Source organism: Oryza brachyantha, chromosome 2 (genome assembly GCF_000231095.2).
Source record: "Oryza brachyantha chromosome 2, ObraRS2, whole genome shotgun sequence".
Lineage (NCBI taxonomy): Eukaryota > Viridiplantae > Streptophyta > Magnoliopsida > Poales > Poaceae > Oryza > Oryza brachyantha.
In genome coordinates this window covers 9,139,111-9,162,187 of record NC_023164.2, presented here as the reverse complement: position 1 = coordinate 9,162,187, position 23,077 = coordinate 9,139,111, and the positions used below count along the sequence as shown (strand labels likewise).

Below are 23,077 nucleotides of genomic sequence, written 5' to 3'. Positions count from 1 at the left end.
CCCTGCATTGTAATCATATCCTCGTAGTGGTTATTGCCGGTTGGCGCCCGTGGTTTTTTCCACAAGGGTTTTCCACGTTAAATTTGTGTCTCGTTTGTGCCTTTGTTTCTAACACAAGGCATTGTGACCCCTTCCAGCTGAGATGCGGATAAATCTTAGGGTGTCATGAGCTGACTGGTTAGGAAACATTAGTTTCGGTATCATCGACAAAATATATATATATATATGGTTTTGGCCCATAAGTATCTCTCTCTTACAGATATGTAGTGCTTATAAAGTTTTCTTTTTTTGTCTTTTAGGATGATTGTGAATTAACTATAACCACAACTGAAGTTGTGTGCAAACTGATGGTTGTTTGCCTAGCCTGATTGAAGTTATTGTCTGATTGATGCAAAATATCGGGATGTAATAATTATTGCTGAATTTCTTTTGGTAGATTGTAAATCATACCTCTTAATTGTTGAATGGTTGTGTACTTGTGTTGAATACTATGAACTGTTGAACTGTGTTAGGAACCTAGGATTGAATACTTGAAAAGTTGAAACGTTTGTGTCGACTGGTGCTGTAGTGGGTAGTGTTGCTATTCTTGCATAATTTATTTGCATATTTAATTAGCTCATTTATGGAGTTATTAAATAATACTAAAATAATATGCGTATTACTATCTCTGGTGAGGTCACGGTCACGTGAATATTGAAGATAATCTCATGACAAAACACTTTCCTAAAGGTTCAATGTTTTCTGCTTGAATTTAAAGTAAAATAAAATCAATTTCTTAATAAGCAACAAAAATACACGTGCATAGATAAAAGGTTTATGCAACCACAAACACAGTCTTAAATCTTAAGACAACAACTTATAAACATGTAGAGACGATAAATGTTAAACTGTTAGCAACACCTTGACACTCACTTTTGTCTAACCAAATGTTTTCCATAGAAGCCACGACAAGCGTAGAAGAAATGCGCTGGGGTACGCTCTCGACTGTACCACCACGTCCTCCTACATTTTCGGGGTAATGGCAAGCTGAGCGTGAAGTACAACTCCGTGACCCCCACCCCCACCACCGCCTCTCCTCCCCCAATCTCGCGAACCCTAGCCCGCCATGTCGTCGCCCCCGCCGACGGGCGCGGCGGAGCCCGAGGTCGAGAGCCGCGACTGGGCGGAGATGCCGTCGGACGCGCTCGCGGCGGTGTTCGGGAAGCTGGACGTGACCGACCTGCTGACCGGGGCCGGGCTGGTGTGCCGCGCGTGGCGCCGGCTCGCGGCCACCGACCCCACCCCGTGGCGCCGCGTGGACATGAGCCACCAGGGGGACATCATGGAGGACGACGAGGCGGAGGCCATGGCGCGCGCCGCGGTCGACCGCGCCGCCGGCACCATGGAGGCATTCTGGGCCGACTCCTTCGTCACCGACGGCCTCCTCCTCTACATCTCCGAGAGGTCGCAGCGGCATTTCCCTCCCCCTCGTTGCCTTTCTGGTTCTTTACAGGATGGGTTACGACGCATGCTTTGGTTAATTTACTATGCGATAGCAACCAATCTGGATAAGCTTTGTACATTTCTATTTATTAATGGATCTGTTTGTAAAAAGCAAGATCTGCTAAGTTAGATTAGTATGAGAAAGCTGATCATGTTGCCTTTGATGTTAAGTGAGGAGAACGTATATCCCTTCACCCACACCCAATTTCTATTACGAGAAATGAACAAGCACATCTAAAAGAGTCTTCCCCTGATTCTAAAAGCATCTAAAACTTGTCACCTCTTTGTGCATTCTTCTTGTAAATCTGGTTAAGCAGTGCAATGACACTGCTCCCAGCTACAGATGCAAAACAAACAGGCACCAAATAAGTATAAGATGTAACATAGCTCTTTTTCGTTAAGACCTTTCTCCTGTTAATTTCAACTGTGGGACTTCAATTTTTTGACATCCCCTCTTTCCGTGGGGAATCTTTAAGCATGTTTCTCTATTTGAATGTGAGTTTAGTTCATGTCACCCTTGATGTGTTTATTGTATGTGATGAGCTTGAAATTATGTTAGCAAGTAAATTTCACATGACACGGTGATAGGATTTCCTGATAGAAATGAGCAAGTTATGCTAACCTTCCCTTAAATTCATACAGAAGAAATGTGTTAGTATTGTTAGAAATCAAATCATCATGCTTAGGCTTGAGAGTCTGATTGATCCAACAGCACTGCAGGTAATCTAAAATAATCTTTGTGCATGTAATAAATTAACCAGAGCTTTATGTTGTTTAAGTGATAATATAGTTATAGTGATAGGACTTTCATTTGGACCAAACATTTTCCTTTCTACAATTAGATTACCTAATAACATACCATCGACATGTATATGGGGTAGCATTGTGAAGATTTATTATCATTGAAGAAATTGGCCTGTTGACAGCGCAGTATCTAATACACAGGTTATCATCCAGCTTAGTATGCATTTATTGTTGCTTAATCTGGTTAGTTAGACTAGTTGCTCTAGACACATGGAATTGTTAGCTGAGATGATGTGTGTATCTATTATATATTACCTCCGTTTCACATCATAAGACGTTTTGGCCTTCCCTAAATTCATATGGATGATAATGAATATATATATATATATATATATATATATATATATATTGATGAATCTTGACAGGGCCAAATCATCTTATAATATGGAATGGAGAGAGTAGATTGTTCATTCTATGTACTGTTTCTAACTTTCTATGGTTTGTCATTGTGATATAATGACATGCACATTGTGTCAGCTGAGGTGATGTTAATTTTTAGAACTGTGTGTTCAAGCTAACTGGGCATCTAACTATGCATGAGTATTGTTCTCACCCAATACTTTTAACTTAGGCCCTTTTTTATTTAGATTGTTGAGCAGATTAGTGACGCAGATTATCGATTTGATTATATGGGTAAATTAAATGTTTTGAGAAATAAACTTAAAAAATAGCTTAGAACAAATTGTCTAAGCAATGCTGTAGAAGAAATTTTTTTAGAAGATGTATTTTTTGAAATGTATTATTTCTTATTTCAACGATATTAATCTTGAAGTGATATTTCTTATCTTGCCCACTTACATGGATATATCCATCTTTTCATGTAGAGCCTCCTCATTGAAGAGCCTTCAACTCAGCATGTGCCTCAATGTCAGTAATGAAGGGATTGCAGAGGCAATGAAGGGCTTTCCTCAGCTTGAGGAGCTGGATATTACATTCTGTTCTTTGTATGGTGATGTGTGTGCATCTGTTGGCAAAGCTTGCCCAGAACTTAAATGCTTCAGGTTGAACGAACGTTATACTTTTCCAATGGATTATGCAGCCCCTGGTGTTATGGATGATGACACTGGAGCATTAGGGATTGCAAGCAATATGCCTAATCTCCGAGAACTTCAGTTGATTGGCAACAAGCTAACTAATGATGGGCTAATGTCAATCCTAGACCATTGCCAACACCTTGAATCCCTGGACATACGCCAGTGCTACAGCATTCAAATGGATGATGCTCTGAAATCGAAGTGTGCTAGAATAAGAGATGTTAAGCTTCCTCATGACTCAATCTCTGATTTCAAGTACCGAGCTTACATTGTCAGCACCGGTTATTCTGGTTCTGATTTGGAGGTTGATATGTATGATGATCTACTGGATGTGGTCACTGATGATGATGATGCTGACTTTGATGATATGGATGATGATGATGATGCATGCTCTGATGGTGCCATATATGATGATGAATTTGATATCTGATGAGAATTAGGTCCAGACTGTTACATCGTGCATGTGAAAATTGTGAGGTAGAACAGTATGGTGTTCATGCCTGTTAAGAGTATGGAATCTAGGTCTTCATATCAGGGCAGGAAGTATCCTGGTGTTTATATTCACTCTTCTTTTGCTGTCCTCATTTTCCAAGAAGCTGTAACTAATTATATGTTAAGTCTACTATGAGTCCCAGTTGTGTGGACATGTTCTTTGATGTGCAATTTATGCAGTACTTTCTAGTTGCAACATAGTATCCATCTGGTTTCTAAATTGGTTTGACTTAAATTTGTGATGATGAGTGCCATGAATGATAACCTCGTTCTGCTGCTTCGGTGGTGAAATGCTGATCTCATATGTATGTGAACCACCACCGCCTAAAAGGAGTTTCTTTGAATTTAGTGGGCAATGTTATCTAATCACTATAGTATTTGGTTGGAAAAAGCCTTGTTTAATTGCATATATAGGGTGATTGTTTGGATGTTTTACAGAAAAAGCTAAACGGTATATTTGTAAATGAAAATACTTTGTGAATCAAAATATTATATATGTATTATATTGATATAAAAGCTAAGGCTGGAAAATAAACTTTGGTGAAAAACCTCAAAATCAATTTAAAATTTAAGGTTGAAAATTTAAATTTTGGTTTATAAGTAAAAAAAAATGGTGTAGTGATTCAAATATCCGCTATCAACAAAAATCTGGAAGCAGACTTACGCCTACGGCTCTAACAAACTAACACCACCCCAGCTAGTAAATATTGTGGCCTTATCACCTGAGAATTCATACACTCGTACACACTTATAAGTTTATTTTGAAAACATAAAAAATCATGTGGGTAGGTTTTTTCCCCTGTAAGCAATTTTACAATATTTTAATTTTGTTATATTCTGAAAGAAGCGTAGATTAGTCCATTCTGCTGTTCTTTTTTCTAGCAAAATAATGTTAGTCTGTTAGTAGCTTCACCTAATGCTCCTACGGAATACTCAGTATGATCTGACCTGATGATTGATCTCCTGCCATTTGGTTTGTTTTTTTTGTTCTGCATTGGTATGAGAACCGACTTCAGTTTATTAAGTATTCCGGCCTTGTGTTTACTTTGTTCTGGCTGGTATGATTGTTCTCGTTAAGAATTAGAAGATTGCCTTAATTTTATAGTACACTGCTTGCCTTACTGCACGTAAAAAGTTCTTCCGTTTGTTAACTTGTATGCATGTTCACCATCTTTTAGCTCAACAATAGACTGTTGTTTCTCTTCACCGATATTTGGTATATATATCTTGAAAGGTTAGAACATGGATGTACATCATTCTATAAATAATTTCGATAGTCAGATGTCTACATCATTTTTATTTCCTCTAGGTTCAACTCAAGTAACTAAAAAACCTGCGTTCCATCTTCTCCAGCTTAAATATTAAGGGCCCCTTTAAATCACACGATTGAAAAAAACGGAGGAATAGAAAAAATATAGAATTCTAACATGAATGTAAGTGTAAAACAGAGAATTACAAAACACATAAAAAATATAGAAATGACCGTTTGATTAGACCATAGAAAAAACACAGGAATTTAAGGAGAGATAAAGACTCAAAGGATTTTTTCCATGAGGTTTTACCCTTAAATTTTTTTCCTCCAAAACTTGTATGGGAAGATGCATTCCATAGGAATTTCATAGGATTTCATAGAGTTCATTCTTTTGATTCAAATGGCTTTATAGGAAAAATTTCTATAGAAATGAAATTCTCTAAAATTCCTATGAATTTTCTTTAAATCAAAGGGGGCCTAAAGGGAAGAAGGTTTGTGACATGCCACATAGATCATGGTAATTGACATTGTTTCTCTTACTCATTTCAGCTGAATAGTGTCCTTTGGATCCTAGGCTTCTAGCCGGGCTCAGCGTTTAAGCTGGTTTGTAACAGACTTTATATGCTTTCATTTCTTAATGAAATTGGAAGGCCAGTCCGGGGCTCTCCCGGCTCCAAAAAAAGAAAATCCAGCGAATAGTTTTGTGCCAGTGCAAAGCACCCAATCACTGAAGCACCTTTCTCAGGGTGAATGGTACTTTTCCCTCTCGGCATTCAGTCCAATAGTTATAAGGGCAGTCCCAATGGCTGGTTTCTTCATACCGTTTCTAAGAGAGAAAGAGGGCAATTAAAGTGAAATAGAAATTACCCTTCCCAATCCATAGGTTCTACGGTAGCTTCTATAACATAGATAATTTAAATGCAACAAAAAAATGAATAGATCAACTGTGGCAAGCAACTATATAGCCTAATTTATTTCTGCAGATCAGATGAAACATCTTGCAACAAAAAACATATAGGAATACGATTCATCGCCTGGACTGCACATGCAGTTTCTCTATATATTAATCATACCAATCCAGAAAATAAAAGGTAGCAGGCTACGCATATAGTTTGCAACAAAATAACAAAAGTTCATGATATATAATAAGATATGGCATCAGGATCATCTCAAGTCCTGCAGCGTTCACAGCTTCAGCACAACGTCATCTCACGTAGGTTCACAAGTCCTCCAGAAGCCATCATGGTGCACAGCATCATCTACAAGCAAAAACTAAATCAATAATGATAAAAAATAAACATAGAAAACAAAGATATATATAAAAATAGAGAATAAAAATAAGCACAAACATTTATATCTCTAAAAATTGATCTACTAACAGATATGTACCTAATTATTTTGCTTATTTGAATTTCCAAACTTTTGCCAAATATGATCAATCAAATCAGATTGTAGTTGTTTGTACGCTTGCCGATCATGTAAGGCAATGTTTCTATTAAGTACATCTTCCATCTCCGGATTTTCTCCATGAGAGATTGTAGCTTCTTGAACAAAATATGTGTTGGCTTCCTCATTCAAATCAAGTGGAATTTGCTCTATGTTCTTCTCATCTTCAATTATCATGTTGTGGAGGATTATACAAGCAAGCATGATATTCTCAAGATCTCCTTGTTCGTATAGACGTGCTGGTCGACGCAAAATAGAAAAGCGAGACTGCAAAATGCCAAAGGCGCATTCAACATCCTTCCTTGCCCCTTCCTGGTGTTGTGCAGAAATTTTGTTTTTCGGTTTGTGGTTCACGTATAGACTTCACGAAAACAGGCCACTCTAGATATATGCCATCCGCTAGATAATAACCAATATTATATTGCCTTCCATTGATAGAGTAATGTACCTCAGGAGCTTCTCCTCTCAGCTTCTCAACAAACAAATGTGATTGGTTAAGCACATTGATATCATTGTTGGATCCAGCAACATCAAAAAAGGAATGCCATATCCAACGATCATGCGAAGCAACTGCCTCTAGAATGATCGTAGGTACACCGTGATCACCGCGGGTATACATCCCTTCCATGCATAAGGGCATTTTTCCCAGTGCCAATGCATACAATCAATACTCCCTAGCATGCCAGGGAACCCACGACGCTCACCAATTTCCATTAGCTGTTCGACATTGTGTACCGTTGGTCGCCTCAAATATTCTCTCCCAAATAGTTCAATCACTCCCTTCACAAATAACTTCAAACACTCTACTGCAGTACTCTCACCGATCTTAATATACTCATCAAGCTGATCTGCTGGGCTTCCATTTGCTAATTGTCTTATAGCAGCAGTGCACTTTTGAATTGGAGATAGCCCAGGACGATTAACAGCATCGAATCTTAAGGTAAAAAAACAATGCGTACAAACAGGGGCCTCCTCATCCTAAACCTTCTACGAAAAATCGTAGAATTGTAGATAGGATTCTGCGTGAAATAATCTTCCATAAGCCGATGATTGGCTTCTTCACGAGGCCTCGACAGATATCTCCTTGGACCATTGTTTCGTTTCCTCCCTTCTTCTAGCACTTCAATGTCATGACTCAATTCTGCAACCATTGCGTCTTGCATATCTTCTAATACTTCTTGCTCTGCTAGAAATTCATCAATTGTGTATAGATCTTCTGGGTCTATGCAGCCATCATCAGCATGAGGTTCAGCATCACTCGGTGGTTGGTGAGACATTAGGAGTAGGCAAGATGAGATAGAGAGATATGCTGGCTGTGCATATAGAGGTGCCCACTGTGCATATATAGTGGGCTAGCCGTGCATACATATAGTGGGCTGGTAGTGTTCACACTAATATTTCAGTTTTGGTAAGTAAATACTGCAGTTTCAATTTCAACAAATAAATATATAGTTGGATTGCAGTGTTCACATTTAATTTTCAGTTTCACATGCAGTTTTCAGTTTCTGTTTCTGTTTCTGCTAAGAAATATACATATAGCGGGCTGGTAATGTTCACACTAATATTTCAGTTTCTGTAAATAAATACTGCAGTTTCAATTTCAGCAAATAAATATATAGTGGGATGGCAGTGTTCACATTTAATTTTCAGTTTGACATGCAATTTTCAGTTTCAGTTTCAGCTAAGAAATATATATATATATAGTGGGCTGGTAGTGCTCACAGTAATATTTCAGTTTTAGTAAATAAATAATACAGATTTAGTTTTAGTACGTGTTCACATAACCACATCAAAAATGAACATGCAACTTACAGTTGGAAAAAGCTGGTGGCCTTACCTTAATTATCTGAAGCAAATAAGGCCAACCTCATACTCTCCAATGTTTTTTCCCTTTCAGCCAAAGCATTAGCATTCATGTTGTTTATCGGAGCTAATAGTAGCTCTCTATAAGTGTCCAGCATTTTGCACTTAAGTTGTTTTTCTGCTGCTTTATCATTCAACCGCGCAGCTTCCACCTTACTATTTGCTAAGTTCTGTTGTGTCTCCGACATCTTCTCATGGTCCTTTCTAGCCATTGTGCTTACTTCAATGAACTTGTCTAGCTTGTCACTAATAGCTGAATAGGTTTCAGGTGTCTTCTTTTTTCCATAGTGCTCATCCTTAGCCCTCTTATGTCCAATAGGACGAATGTTAGGATTATCTTCTGAATTCACCACTTCAGCTGGCCTATTAGTTGTACCCTTGTTCTTATCTTTTTCATGTTCTATTTTTTTGACATATGCAGACCACTTTCTTTCACCTCTCACAACCTTCCATATATGCTTCAACATGAAATCCTTGTCACAATGATCAGAAGCATACATCTTCTCAGCAATTTCCATTAATTGGTCGTCACTCACCCCACTTCTATATACTTTATTTGTTTTTACCCAGCAACCATGGAACTCACTAACTAGTTTCTTAACACGATCCCAACGGATTTTCAACTGATTCTGATTTCTCTTACGGCAAGTCTCTGTGGTTTTGTTGTAATCAATAGTAACATCTGCCCAATATTGATCAGACTTCCTGTCGTTTCCATCAACCGGGTCCTTTGAGTTATGCATCCAAGCAGAAGCCTGCAATTAGAAAATAATACTTGTTGAAGTTTACAACCCAAAATATTTTTGCACTGCTCAAATTTTACAAAGTAGGTGGCTTACCAATCTAACATCTTCTTCCTTTGTCCAGTTCAAACGTTTCTCAGTCCGAGCATCATTTGCATCAACATCAATTGTTTCTTTGTTTTTTGCATTGCTTCCACTTGACGGGGTTCTTCTAGAACTTGGAGTTGGAGAAATTGTTTTTGTCATTGGTGTACTGCCAACAAAATAGAAATTTTCTGGACTATGATTTTCATTTTGTTGGTCAATTGGTTGGTTTAACTGCAAAAAACCACTAGGTAGGTTTACCCTGGAACAAAAATCATGATTTCAGCATAGTGAACAAAAATCTTGTGAGAGTAATCTCAGTACAGGACCTCACTAATACTTATTGGCATTTGGTAGTATCACTGTCAACACAACCATACTAATTTTTGCATGGTCTCTTCACATACAGACTAAATAGGCTATGACTATAAACACACAGGATCTCAGTGTTACGAGTTGCAAGAAGGGAACAAATCAAATGTGCTATGACTGTCACACAACAGGGAAGAAATCAAATATGAACAAATCACTAAACTTACCTAGATGAATCTTGTCTAGAGGAGGCCCCAAGATATGATGTTGACCACCATGAAGGAACACCAGCCACGTGACCACCATGGGGGACATGAACACCGACGACCAAAGAAGGTGTTACATCATCATTAGCGGTCGGATCACCAGCGCTTTGCATGAAACTCGAACTGAGATTCCTTGCTCGGGGATTCATTGGCTCAGAGATTGGGGATTTGGGATATTAGCTCATGGAAATCAAGGGAAATCCACAGAAGAAGAACAGGTCAGGAGGGGATTTGGAGAGAGGTGTGATTTAGGAACTCCACGGCCGGGATACAGTCTCTTAATCACGCTAGTTGCGCGCTCGCGCGGGAGGGGGGAGCAAGTGCGGCAGTTGCGAGCGCGGGAGAATCTTGACGGACATAGAGGCACACGCGGGAAGCGAGTGCGTGCGCGGGAGCTGCGGGCGCGAGAGGTGCCGAGGCGACGACGACGCATAGAATCCAGGAGAAAGAGGATACAAACTACTCGAATTCTCCCAGTGCTGTTTTTCTAGTTTCTTTGTTTCTTGAACCTGGTGAAGCCGTTGAGTCTTGTGGAGAAACGATTTCTTTGTTTTAGATTCTCTCCACATTAAATCTATTGCCACCTCAATAATTTACTTAGCTATCACCCTAATTAAGATAGATAGAAACTATAATTAATGTTCCATTAGGACTGCCTTAAGGCCTCCTCCAAAGGGAGGCGTTATCGTCTGCTTACATGGGATAGCTGCCGACGTGGAGGTGTGAGAAGGGCAATAACTCCCTCAGCCAGCGATTAATCTTTCGCTAGTCTCGAACGAAAACCGAGAAGGCTAAGAGACAACCTAAACGATGATGCTGTCTCTTCCGCTAGCGAAAACGGATCACCTGCGTCTCCCTCCCCGAAATCCCCGCTGCATCTTCTCCCTCCGCGCGCCTCACCTCCCCGCCAAATCTGCTCGCGCGCCGCACCTACCCGCCAAATCTGCCATCCCACGGTGCTCTCCCTCTTCTTTTCCCCTTCATATCCCCTCCTCTTTCTTGTTGGATGAATGAATCTGCTCACCCCTCATTGCTCCAGCCTGCTGCTGACGAAGGCCACGGCGACGAAGCTATTCTCTGCATCGTAGAAGACCCCTGCAGCAAGATGAACCGGTCCAAGCGAGAAGTAGCGCCGCCGCTGCCGCCGACGATGACGCCGCCGCTCCCGACGATGCTGCCGCTGACGACGACCCCGCCGCCGCCGACGACGACAACGACGCTGCCGCCACCGCCGAATGGATTTGTGGCAGGTCCGGGTAGCGCCATGGCTCTACCTCCTGGAGCTCAATCAGGTAAGTCAGACATGGTTAATTTTTTTTCAGTAGAGGGTGATTTTGCGATTCTGGTCTTATTTTGATTAATTGATGTGGGGTTTGATTTAGTTAGGCACTGATCTGGGTGGAGTTCAACTAGAATGTCTATTTGAATTATTTGAATCGTGCTGTATCCGTGACACGATCAGTTTTACTAAAAGGGATACCATTAAGTTAAAAATAGACTTCACACTGCATATTCTAATCACTAGGAAATGGGCATTATATCAAAACATGCAAAATAATTAGTCATTATTTCATTTTTCATGTAAGCATTATTATCTAATTCATATATCTTTTATTTTACAATCAAAAGTATTGATAACTTCACTTACAGTTTGTTCTTTTCATTAAGTAAGGGGCAGGTGTTAGCGTTGGTTATTCTGTGAGACTGTCATATGCTGCTCAGGTATGATTATTTTTTTTAAAAAAACTGAATGTTCATGGTTGTTTGAAATGGGCCATGGCTGAACCGTCACTTTTTCTCTCTCTGATTAACAGGAAGTCAACATATTGTTCAACTTTTGGTGATTTTCGTTCCAGATTGTTGTCTTGCTCTAGGTGGTCTTATTCAAGGAATGAATAAGCACTTGTGGCTACCCTCCAGGTAGCCTCTTGCCACTTTTGTTTGAGGAATGCAATTAGCACTTGTATCTATGGGTGTTATCCAGTGTTTGTCCATCTCGCCTATGTTTTTTATGACCATGATATTCCTATTTCCTGTAGTACAATGAAATTTAGCAGTTGGTGGAATTGTTCTTTGATGTGGTGCTATGATGAGAACTGGAGTGAATGATTCATGTTATTCAAGCTGATTTGAGTTGTCTATTTTTCATATCGTGTATATTGATCTTTTGAGTAGCAGCACACACACACAGCCACACAGAGATGTTGTGTAGCTTATCACCATATCCCTTTTAGTTGCTATTATTTTAAAAGTACTAAGAAATAACTCTATAGGCAGCTCACTAGAGAAATCGACTGGAGTACTATCTCTTGTATGACATGTATTATCTTATAGCTGGAGGCATAAGGCTCTTTGAATCACATGAATAAAAAAAGAGCAATACGAAATGTAAGTATAAAACATAGGATTGTAAAACATAGAAAACGTACGAACGACCATTTGATTGGACCACAAGAAAAACACAAGAATTTGAAGAGATAAAAACTCATAAGATTTTTTCCATGAGGTTTTACCTCTTGTTAAATTTCCTCCAAAACTTATATGGGAAGAGACATTCTATACAAGTTTCATAGGATGTCATAGGGCTCATTTCTTTGATTCAAAGGACTTTATAGGAAAATTTTCTATAGGAATAAAATTCTCTAAAATTCTTATGAATTTTCTTTGAATCAAAGGGGCATTATCATGAATGTCCAATATTCTTGTAAGACCCATACACGAGACACTATTATTTAAATACTACTTTCTTCAGTTTCTTACGGAGAGGAAAGATGGTTCAGTACATTCTGAGCAAAAACACACGAAAAGAACCAAGTACATCCAACACCCAATAAATGCTACAGAAGCCGACGATCTACCATCCTAATTCCCTTGCAATTTCTTTTTAGAAAAAACGCATTCATTTTAAAAAGGAAACATTTGCAAGTAGACACCTATGAATAACACTTGATTTTCCCCTCAAAAAAAAAGAATAACACTTGATTTGTTAAATGGAACTCCAAACATTCAAGAAGTGCTTGAAAATACAATTCTGATTACTGCAGATAAACTGATATGGCAGTTCGAAAAATCTAAATTTAGAAAGAGGATCACATGTATCGGACTCGGACAAACTCTTATATGAAAAACAGAAGTTATGTTTAGCACAATCTGAACTTCTGAATCATGTTTCGCTTTTGTAAAGGTCACAAAAGTTAAAGCATCAGGCGATGAGGCGAACTCTAACATGCAGCGCAACTAGATGTCTAGATTACTAGATATCTCAACATTAGTAACAAAAAAGAACCAACTTCCATGTTACCGGTCGCCAGGTTGTCAACTTCCATGTAAAAAGATCTCCAAAAAAGAAAACATAGAGCAACTTCTTACTGTACCCAGTAGCACGTCGTCAATTGCAGACAATCTCAATGTTCTCAGCGCATGTCCATTAATGTCTCAAATCAGATATTTGAAATCAGACACTGGTGACTCACATTGATGAATAGAAAGCCCCTAATTGGATTTAAAGAAGTGCTCAAAATGACATTCATGGTTAATGCATATGTGCACTGACATGCCAAGTATCGGTTCCAAACATTTCGATTAAAAAGGACTATCGCTTATTCGCTTGTACTTGACAAAATAGTTCAGAAAACAAATTAAGAAAACTAGGCATGGCATGGCTCAAGGAAGGACTTAATTTAGTGGTAAGTGCCACCGGAGTGCCTGAAGTTCAGCACAACCTGAACTTCTGAAGCATGTTTCCTTTTAGCTCTCCAAATACCAAGTGGTTTCAGATTTAAAATTCACAATAACATTTGAAAGGCTGTTAGAGGGAATAATCAAAAGGACCAACCAATCCTAGGTAATTAATCAACTGTCAGAACTGTATTCAGTAGAAGATGAGCTGTCAGAACTACGAAAACTTGTTGGTTGTATATGTAGAATGTTAAAATGATTATCATCACAGAAGAGTACTCAGAACTAGACGTTTGTAAACATAAACATTTGGCACACATTATGAATTAAAAAACTTCAATGGAGTACTCAAAATGCCATTCATGTCTACGTTTGAGAAAAGAGGAAAGCACCAATATGAACATAGCATGATAGCAGTCTAAAGTTATTGATCAGCTGTAATAGGTGGATTAGGAAAATTATAGCCTGCATCATTCAGCCATTAGACAAATGCAGAGAGCCAGAGATCAGTAGAATGTTAAAATGATTAACAGCACAACAGTGGGATCAGGCATCAGTGGAAGAAATAGCAGCAGAGTATTATCTAAAAAGAAAAAAAAATTAACTCGGAAGTGCAAGCCGGAGATAACGCGTCATATACCTCATGATACAGCAACAAGGAGTCATGTCTCAATCCTTGCTCTAACATATTGCCAAATCTTTATGGAGTACCTGAGTTGAATTAACGGAATACTGAACAATCTGCACGAAATCCTACTCATCCTGAAGATGAAGCAGATGCACGCCCTCCTGCTCCTAAGAGTTCTCTGATGACTTCCACCGAATACAAATGACGCACGGCGTTGTTTGGGGGCAGGAAGAACCAAGACCATGGCGAACAGTCTGATGGCGGCTCTCGCGGTAGGCAGTGGACGATGTTCTGGTCGAACAGGCGGCACCTGCCGGCGTCGCTGCAGGGGAACGGGTTCTCGATCTGCGGCGACTGCGAGGTCCCCGCGTCGTCGAACCTCACGGGGTCATGCAGGAAGTAGATGCTGAGAGGGAAGGGCTTCCTCTCGGACTCATCCAGCAAGCTGTGGACGGCGACGGAGGAGCCTTGCACGAGGAAGATCGTCAGGCTTGTGAGGGCCTCGGGGGCCAGTTTCTTCCAGCTCCAGGAAGGTGGCTGGCGCTCCAACCTGAAGACGTCGAACGCCATCGTGGTCCTCTCCGCGGAGACGTACCTGACGACCATGAGCATCTTGCCGCGGGACTGCGTGAGGTAGCGGGCGACCACCTCCCCTGGCTCCGGCATGGTCGGGTGACGATTTCTGCGAACCTTGTACGTCTCCACCGACGACATCGTGAGCTCTCTGGGCTTGTCGTTGGTGCTGGGCGCGTACACCAGGATGTCCTCGTTGCTGGTGAGGACATGGAAGCCCACGCCGAGCGCGCTGGCGACGAAGTATTTGACGTCCTCGATTGGGTCCTTGGGTAGCAGCTTCTTCCATTTCTTCATCGGCGCGTCCCACTTGAGCATCGGCGGCGTCCAGTAACTCATGCCGGGGCGCCAGAACACGATGTTGGGCTTGCCAGACACTATGGCGGCGGCGCAGTACGGGCCAATGCTGTCGGACGGGTCGTCGGAGAGGATGACGGTGTGGACGAGGTTGATGTTGGTGACACGAGGGTTGTTGTCGCGAAGGGATCTCGGGAGGCCGACGCGTTCGCCGTTGCAGAGGTTGAGCAGAGCGGGGCTACGATTCCCGGGAGAAGCGGGCCCGCCGATCGTGGGGATATCGGCGACGGCGACCCACCCGCCCGGGAATGAGCCGCACACGCGAGCCCCGCGAGCGTAGTCCGGCATGCGGGGGCCCTGGTGGTTGCGCTCGCAGGCGACGCAGAAGAAGGAGGTCGCGGCGGTGGACGGCTTGAGCAGCCACGGCTGCATAGGCGGCGGGTTCCGCCCAGCGATGGTGCGCCACCGCTTGCAGACATCGGCGAACGCGGCGTGGTCGAGGAGGCAAGGGAGGTGGCGGAGGATTCTGCCGAGGCATCTTTCGGGGAGCTCCCCCCAGCCCTTGTTTGCGTCGGCCATGGGAGGAGGAGGAGGAGGAGGAGAAGAAGAGGCCATGGGATTGGAGTTGATTTTGAAGAGAGATTCGCTGGTGGTGGGGGGAAGACGAAACGCTGAGCCTGATGTTACAGAGCAGCTCTTATTTATAGGCTTCTCGTCTCAACTCTTAAGGCACAAGGCTTTTCACCCTTCTCTTTATTGTTCGGTGATCTCTTGCCATGCTGCAGTTACAGTGTGCGCTATATATGTGCTGCATTTGTTTGAGCATTAACTACGAGCACTCCTCTCTATTTAGGTTATAAATGTTTTGGTTTTCCCTATATCTACGTCTGAATCGATGTATATGTTTTTAGATTTGGTATATATATGAATTTAGAGAAAAAACAAAATGTCTTTAATATCTTATAAAAATTATAACCTGGAAAAATATAAGATCACTCTATTTGTGTTTTAGTACTTTCACTATTCAACATAATCAATTCTTTCGGTTTAGCCGTTTGTATGTATGCCTAGTTTAATACCCTCTCTGTATTTTAATAGATGACATCAATAACTTTTTAAGTATATATGTTAAACTATTCGTCTTATTCAAAAGTTTTATGTAAATATACCAAAAATGTACGTATGATTAAAATATATTTAGTACTAAATCTAATCATAACAAAATAAATAATAAATACGTAAGTTTTTAAATAAGACGATTGATTAAATGTGTGGCAAATGGATTAAAATTGGGAGGGGAGTATTTCACAACGTTTATATAGCTTTATAATTCACTGCTATAGTGCTACCCAACATTCTGTTCAGCTGTTTGAAATATTCAGAACTGGAAAGTTCCATCATTCTGTAATTAATTTCAATAGGCAGGCATTACTATCATCATTTCAATAGGCAGGCATTACTATAAATTGCCTTCATTCTCAATTTCAGTATTGAAGGAAAGGAGGTTTCTGACATGCCACATAGATTATGTTAATTGACATTGCATATTTTACTCATTGCAGCTGAAATGAGCTCACATACGTAAGACTTACCACAGCGAGTAAGTGATACCAGAGATTCTGTAGCTTATCCTAATTCTTGTGCAGTATTAAAAGGTAGGTCATTCATTTATAAAAGTAGTCATTTGCATCACTTAGGACTGTCATTGTGATTTGTCAAATGGAACTCCAGACCTTACAGAAGTGCTCAAATGCCATTAATGTTAACTACACATGACAAATATCAGTTCGAAACGTCTGAATTCAACATGACAATCACATGTACCGGACAAACTCTTCAAAATAAAGGTTTTTTTATCATTCTTGAAAAGTACATCAAGGTACAAAGAAATTTAGTATAAATTTTTGGTAACTCAAGATACAATGTATCTCAAGACACTACGCTTTTTATACTAAAAAGTATGGTACCTTGAGATATTTTTTTAAAGATGGTAAAAAACTCTGAAAAAAACATAAAAAGCAGCAATTATGCCATGGCTAAAGGATGGTATCCAATTTGTGTCAAGTGCCACCTGATGTTCATCCCAACCTCAACGTCTGAATTATGTTTCATTTCAGAACTGCAAATACCAACCTGCTTTTCGTTTGAAATTCACAAGTCACAAGAAAGAATCTTTAAAAATAGAGGGGGGATGGGGGATTCAACAGGAACATCGAGATGATCATAAGTTCTTAAACAGCAGCCAGAAGTGAATTAACAACACAACAGAGGCATCAGTCATGAAGGCAACAAAAAGTAACAGAGGTCATAACTCATAACCACAGCCCACGGTACTGAGCACAATCTTCATGCGGTCAGGAAAACTGCGAACTGCGAGCCCGAAATATTGCCAGAGAAAAAAAAGTACCAAATTCTATCCCACTTTGGACAGCACTGTCATTGCTTTCAAAAACATTTGAATTGCTTTTGTGACTTGAATCAGAGACCATCTTTGCGGGCAGCCCAAGGTAGAAAGTTTTGTCACTTATGACTCAATATACTACTTTATAATGGAGTAACCAACAGGCCAGTTCCAATTATGCATACGTACAATGACATGCCAAATGTCAATTTCAATCACCAATATGGATAAAGCAATAAGGACCATCGCTTGTACAGACTGTTCAAACAAATGCAAGAAACGGCATATGTGTCTTGACTCTAGGAGAGAGCCACATCCATACTTGTTTGCAGAACCTGAAAACTGCCGAACTATGTTTCAATTTAGTGCTACGATCACCAGTTAAACATTTCACGCACGTAAGAACATCTGAAAGAAGCTTTGAGAAACGAGGAAAACACCAATATGGATAAAGCAGTCTAAAGATGTCAATCAGTTGTAATAGGTGAACTAGGAAAATTAAAGTTTGCATCATTCACTAATTGGACAAATGCGGAGATCAGTAGTGTTAAAATGACACCAGACATCAATGGAAGAAACAGTAGCAGAGGTCACAACCTTCATGGGTTAGGAAAATTCAGAACTGCAAGCATGAACATCAGTATCAAAATTTTATCACGCATCTCATGGTATAGTAACAATGATTCATATCTCAAAAGTTACTCAAACATATTGCCAAATATAGAAGGAGTACCTAGGCCTGCTAATGGGTTAGATGGAAATAGATTAAATGGGTTGGATTTTAGTTTGGATTGTCTTTGGTTAGGTGCAAATGGATTGTTACTTCAAATGGATTGGATTGGGTTGGGTTATAGAGACAGATGGATTGATATGGATTGGGTTTGGTTAGGTGATTTTATGTTTTAAATAGATTTAACCCGTGAAGGGTAAATGGATCCTTTAATTGAGCTAATAGATAAGAGAATAGACATACGTGCGACCCACATGTAGAAATTGATCAAAATTTGCACAAAGCTGCTCTTACACATAATAAATCATCCCGCCAAATTTCAGTCAAATTTGATAAATTTTTATAGTGTGAACGCGAGTTTTAAAATTTTAGGTCTGAGTTTATATATACCAAATGAGCGCATCCATGCTACTGAAGTGGATTGGAATTTTAACTAAATGGTTTGGTGCAAGTTGGACTAAAATTAAAATTAGATTGGTTTGGATTAGATCCTAATAAAAAATAATTAGGGTGGGTTGGTTTGGTAGACTAGCTAATAAAGAGATGGATTAGAGTGGATTTGGATTGGATCCAAATCCATTAGCAGGCCAAGGATTACCAGAGCTGAATCAATAGAATTCTGAACGATCAGAACAAATTCTACTCATCCTAAACATGAAGCAGTGTCTGTGCCAATTCTACGGCGAGTATTCCGATGCCAATTCTGAACTGATTCCATTGCAGACGATCGATGCATGGCGCCGCTTTCGGGCAGGAAGAACCAAACCCACGGGGAGCAATCCGATGGCGGTTCCCGCGGTAGGCAGTGGTCGATGCTCTGGTCGACGAGGCAGCATCTACCAGCGTCACGGCAGGGGAAGGGGTTCTCGATCTGCGGCGTCTGCGAGGTCCCGGCGCCGTCGAACCTCGCGGAGTCATCCAGGAAGTAGATGTTGAGCGGGAAGGGGCACCTCATCTCGACGGATACGGAGCAGCCTTGCTTCAGGAAGATCGACCGGTCTACGAGGGTGTCGAAGGTGAGTTTCTTCCAGTTCCAGCTCCAGGAAGGTGGCTGCGGCTGATCCAGTCTGAAGACGTCGAATGCCACCGTGGCCTTCTCTGAGGAGACGAACCTGACGACCATGAGCAGTTTCCCGCGGGACTCCACGAGGTAGCGGGCGAGCACCTCCCCTGGCTCCGGCATGGTCGGGCGGGGATTTCTGCGGACGTGGTACGTCTTCACGGAAGACATGGTGAGCTCGCGGCGCTTGTCGTTGGTGTTGGGCGTGTATACCAGGAGGTCCTCCTTGTTGGTGAGGACATGGAAACCCTTGCCGAACGGGCCGGCGAGGAAGTACTTGGCGTCCTCGATTGGGTCCTTGGATAGCATTTTCTTCCATTTATTCACCGGCGTATCCCACTTGAGCATCGGCGGCGTCCAGTAGTCCATCTCGGGGCGCCAGAACGCGATGTTGGGCTTGCCAGACACAATGGCAGCGGCGCAGTACGGGCGAGTTTCAGACGGGGCACCGGAGAGGATGACGGTGTGGACGAGGTTGATGTTGGTGACATCAGGGTTGTTGTCGCGGAGGGTTCTCGGGAGGTCGACGCGCTCGCCGGTGCAGAGGTTGAGCAGAGCGGGGGCACGATTCCATGGCAGAGCGGGGCCACTAATCCCGGGGATTTCGGCGATGGCGAGCCAACTGCCCGTGAAGAAGTTGCAGAAGCGCCGCGCACCGCGGGCGTTGTCCGGTATGCGGGGCCCCTGGTGGTTGAGCCCGCAGGGGAGGCAGAAGAAGGAGGTCTCGGCGGTGGACGCCTGGACGGCATGAGCAGCCATGGTAGCATGGCCGGCGGGTACCGCCGAGCGATGTTGTGCCACCGCTTGCAGACACAGGAGATCATGGCGTGGTCGAGGAGGCAATGGAGGCGGCGGAGGATGGAGACGAGTCAGTCTTCGAGGAGCTTCGCCAACCCCTTGTTTGCGTGGAACATGGTAGGAGGTCGAGCTTGAGTTTCTGGAGACTCTTGGGGGGATTGGTGGGAAGAAGAAGACGCCATGGGAGGGAGAGGTCAGAGGAGAAGTTTGAGTTTCTGGAAAGTTCTGGATGGGATTTGGAATGGTGGGAAGAAGGACAAGCGGGGAAGCTTTTCGTCTGAACTTCTGAAGCCACCCGCCGGCTTTTCTGTATGGAGGCTTCCAAAAACTTTTTTCAAAAAACATCACATCAAATCTTTAAACATCTAAATAAAGCATTAAATATATATGAATATTAAAACTAATTAGATAGTTATGGAGAAAATCATGAGACGAATCTTTTGAGTATAATTAGGACGTGATTAGCTATAAATGCTATAGTAATCAATATGTGCTAATGATGAATTAATTAGACTCAAAAGATTCGTCTCGCGGTTTCCAGACGGAATCTAAAATTTGTTTTGTAATTAGACTGCATGTAATACTTTAAATGTGTGTTTAAAAACTTGATGTGATGTTTTTGCAAAAAAATTTTGCAAACTATACAAGACCTGATTATGTTCTAGGGTACAGTGATCTGTGATCTCCTGCCCATTGTTATATACTTTGTGATCCTTTTAATTTAAAATGGCTTCTAATCTCTGGAGTGGATGTTCCATCGTTTTTTTATGGCATCTGAATGGTTATGTAAATTACAGTATAAGATAGATTAATAGGTGGTGCAAATATGTTAGGTAGAAGTGCATATGTTTGAGGTTTTGAGCATGAATTTCAGTTTATTGTCTTCTGAATAGTATCTGTGTGTATGTGTATGATTTGTTCTCCGTGCACAATGAGAACCTTATTATCTCTATTTGTTTCAGTGCTTTTTCGTTATTCCAAATGATCGATTATTCTGTTTTGTTCGTTCATATTAATGGCCATTTTAATCTTTGTACAGTAGTAACATTTATAGAGCGCAACAATGCAGTGCTACCTAATGTACTGCTCACCTACTTGAAATATTCAGAGCATCTGGGGCTTTATCATTTTGTAATTAAATTTATCCCTTATTCCACATTAACGTGGAATTGAGGTAATAGATTTTTAATAAACAGTCATTACTGTCACCATTTCCATTTCCATTTTGTTAACAGTAATAAATTGCCTTCATTCCCACTTCTGTTTTTTTGAAACCAAAGCCAGCTCTTGCGCTGATTTACAACCCGTTATCGGGTAAGGCCACCAAATGGGCCCACTCTCTTACAAAGGATGGTTTTTAATCTCGCGATAATTTAGCCCCACAGGCCTTCCAAACGTGGATTTCATCACTGATTTTTCACAGCAGCCGTTCGGTCGTCATTTCTTCTTTATGGAACACCCTGCGATTCCTCTCGCACCAAAGTTCCCAAAGGACCAGCATAACCAGCGACTTGATCATCTTTTTAGTATTTTTTCCACTTCCGGCCAACGCTTTGTGGAGCCATCTGACAAGGCTATCTGATTTTGTGTAGTCCTAGTACATACTTGTGCTCAATTGCCTGGTGAGCAGTGCTTGCCAGATATTTTTGGTGAAAGTGCAGTCTTTGAAGAGGTGTCCCGACGTCTCAAGGTTCCTGTAATATAGTTGACAAAAGTAAGCATTTGGCCAACCCCTCCTTTGCAGCCTGTCCGATGTCCACAGTTTGTTTTTCAGCAGCAACCAGAACATCATTTTGCCCAGGTATTCCAAACTGTTGATGCTTCGTGTGAGTTAACCCTTCCTGCAAACTGTGCCAAATATGCTGATTTTGCCGTGTACATACCCGAATTATCAACTTTCCACTGAATGTGGTCTTCGGTGTCTTCGGTGAATTGTAGGTTTGCCCCTTCAAGCTTCTCCCAGACTGCAAAGTATTCTCTGATCATTTCGACTCCTGGGTTGTCTACCATACACCTCATCCATCTATTTCCAGTTATAGCTTCGAGGACCGTTAGATTTTTCTCTCTACAGTGACCGAACAAGGATGGCGCCAGGGATTTGACAGTGGCATTTCCCAGCCAGTTGTCTGGCCAGAATTTTGCTTTCTTCCCATTCCCAATATTAACCTTTGTGAGTGCCGCGAAGAGTTGAGCATCTTTACCATCCGTTGGGATATTCATGCCCGCCCATGGCTTGGAACCATCTGTCCATTGGTACCAATGCCATCGCATACGTAGCGCCCTTGCAAACTTTTTAGTGTTTAGTATGCCCAAACTTCCCAAGTTCTTCGGTGAGCAGACCATTTCCCAATTCACTTCGCATTTCCCTCCAGTGAGCTCGCCCTCTCCAGCCCAGAGGAATCTCCTGCGAGATTTGTCTAACTCACTGATGAAATCATTTGGTGTTTTGATAACTGTTAGCAGGTAAAGAGGTATTGAGCTTAGAACAGCTGCTACTAATGTTCTTCTGCCTGCCATAGTTAACCACTTCCCTTTCCAGCCTGCCAACTTTGCTCTAATTTTGTCCCGAATGTGCTGCAAGTGTACTGATTTGATCCTTCTTGTGTGCAACGGTAGCCCCAGGTAGGTTAGTGGGAAGGCTACAGATTGTCCGCTAAAGCTGTGTAGTACTTCGGACAAGTTGATACCCTGACATTGGATGGTTGTGACTGAGCTCTTCTGGGCATTTACCCTCAACCCCGTTGCCTGATCGAAATGGTCTAGAATATCCATCAGGTTGTGCACATCTTCTCTCGTTGGTCTTAAGAAAATGTCAGGGTACCAACTACTACTGATGCTACTGACGAAGGTGTGGCGCCTGCTAATAGTGAGGACGACACGGCGACAGAAGGAGAAGCTAGCGAGAGCGGCGTGCCGAACAAGCTACAGGAGACTACGCAAGTGCTGGGCCATGCTGGTCGAGAGCGTTGGCCCAACAAGTGCTATCACGGGCCGGAGTGGGTGCGTGCATGATCATGTAACAGCTGGCTAGCCGTGCAGCTGTCAGGGTGTGGTGTATAAGAACACATGAACTACTACGTAGAAGGTGGCTTGGAACTGGCTGGTGGCATTGGCGGCGGCGGTGATGATCCGGT

At 41.7% G+C, this 23,077-nt stretch overlaps 4 protein-coding genes and 1 pseudogene across 6 annotated transcripts; 2 read left to right on the top strand and 3 right to left on the bottom strand.

The window, feature by feature from the left end:
* The first annotated feature begins 1,004 nt into the window (after positions 1–1,004).
* LOC102719554 (putative F-box/LRR-repeat protein 23) lies at positions 1,005–4,071 on the top strand. The gene is made up of 2 exons (XM_006647160.3): positions 1,005–1,443; positions 3,111–4,071. The coding sequence occupies exons 1-2, from the start codon at positions 1,106–1,108 to the stop codon at positions 3,748–3,750; spliced, it is 978 nt and encodes a 325-aa protein (XP_006647223.2). The 5' UTR covers positions 1,005–1,105; the 3' UTR covers positions 3,751–4,071.
* Positions 4,072–6,018: 1,947 nt separating this feature from the next.
* LOC102703843 (glutathione S-transferase T3-like) lies at positions 6,019–10,225 on the bottom strand. Its single transcript, XM_015833085.2, has 4 exons — positions 9,740–10,225; positions 9,213–9,462; positions 8,348–9,128; positions 6,019–6,323 (listed from the first exon to the last, which is right to left on the bottom strand). Exons 1-3 carry the CDS (start codon positions 9,925–9,927, stop codon positions 8,349–8,351), a joined length of 1,218 nt encoding a protein of 405 aa, XP_015688571.1. The 5' UTR covers positions 9,928–10,225; the 3' UTR covers positions 6,019–6,323; position 8,348.
* A 331-nt stretch (positions 10,226–10,556) lies between these two features.
* On the top strand, positions 10,557–11,936 carry LOC107303621 (mulatexin-like). 3 transcript variants are annotated; one of them, XR_001549579.2, is made up of 4 exons: positions 10,557–10,734; positions 10,818–11,070; positions 11,447–11,500; positions 11,593–11,936. XR_001549579.2 is itself a non-coding variant. In XM_040521208.1 (3 exons), exons 1-3 carry the CDS (start codon positions 10,785–10,787, stop codon positions 11,620–11,622), a joined length of 360 nt encoding a protein of 119 aa, XP_040377142.1. In that variant the 5' UTR covers positions 10,743–10,784; the 3' UTR covers positions 11,623–11,936. The 3 variants fall into 3 exon arrangements, 2 of the variants coding, with proteins under 2 accessions (XP_040377142.1, XP_040377141.1); XM_040521208.1 differs by lacking the exon at positions 10,557–10,734 and having other exon boundaries at positions 10,743–11,070; positions 11,457–11,500; XM_040521207.1 differs by lacking the exon at positions 10,557–10,734 and having other exon boundaries at positions 10,743–11,070; positions 11,451–11,500.
* A 1,947-nt stretch (positions 11,937–13,883) lies between these two features.
* Positions 13,884–15,710, bottom strand: LOC102703558. Its single transcript, XM_006648513.3, has one exon. It carries the CDS (start codon positions 15,567–15,569, stop codon positions 14,214–14,216), a length of 1,356 nt encoding a protein of 451 aa, XP_006648576.2. The 5' UTR covers positions 15,570–15,710; the 3' UTR covers positions 13,884–14,213.
* A 3,018-nt stretch (positions 15,711–18,728) lies between these two features.
* Positions 18,729–20,059, bottom strand: LOC102703283 (annotated as a pseudogene).
* Positions 20,060–23,077: the final 3,018 nt, after the last annotated feature.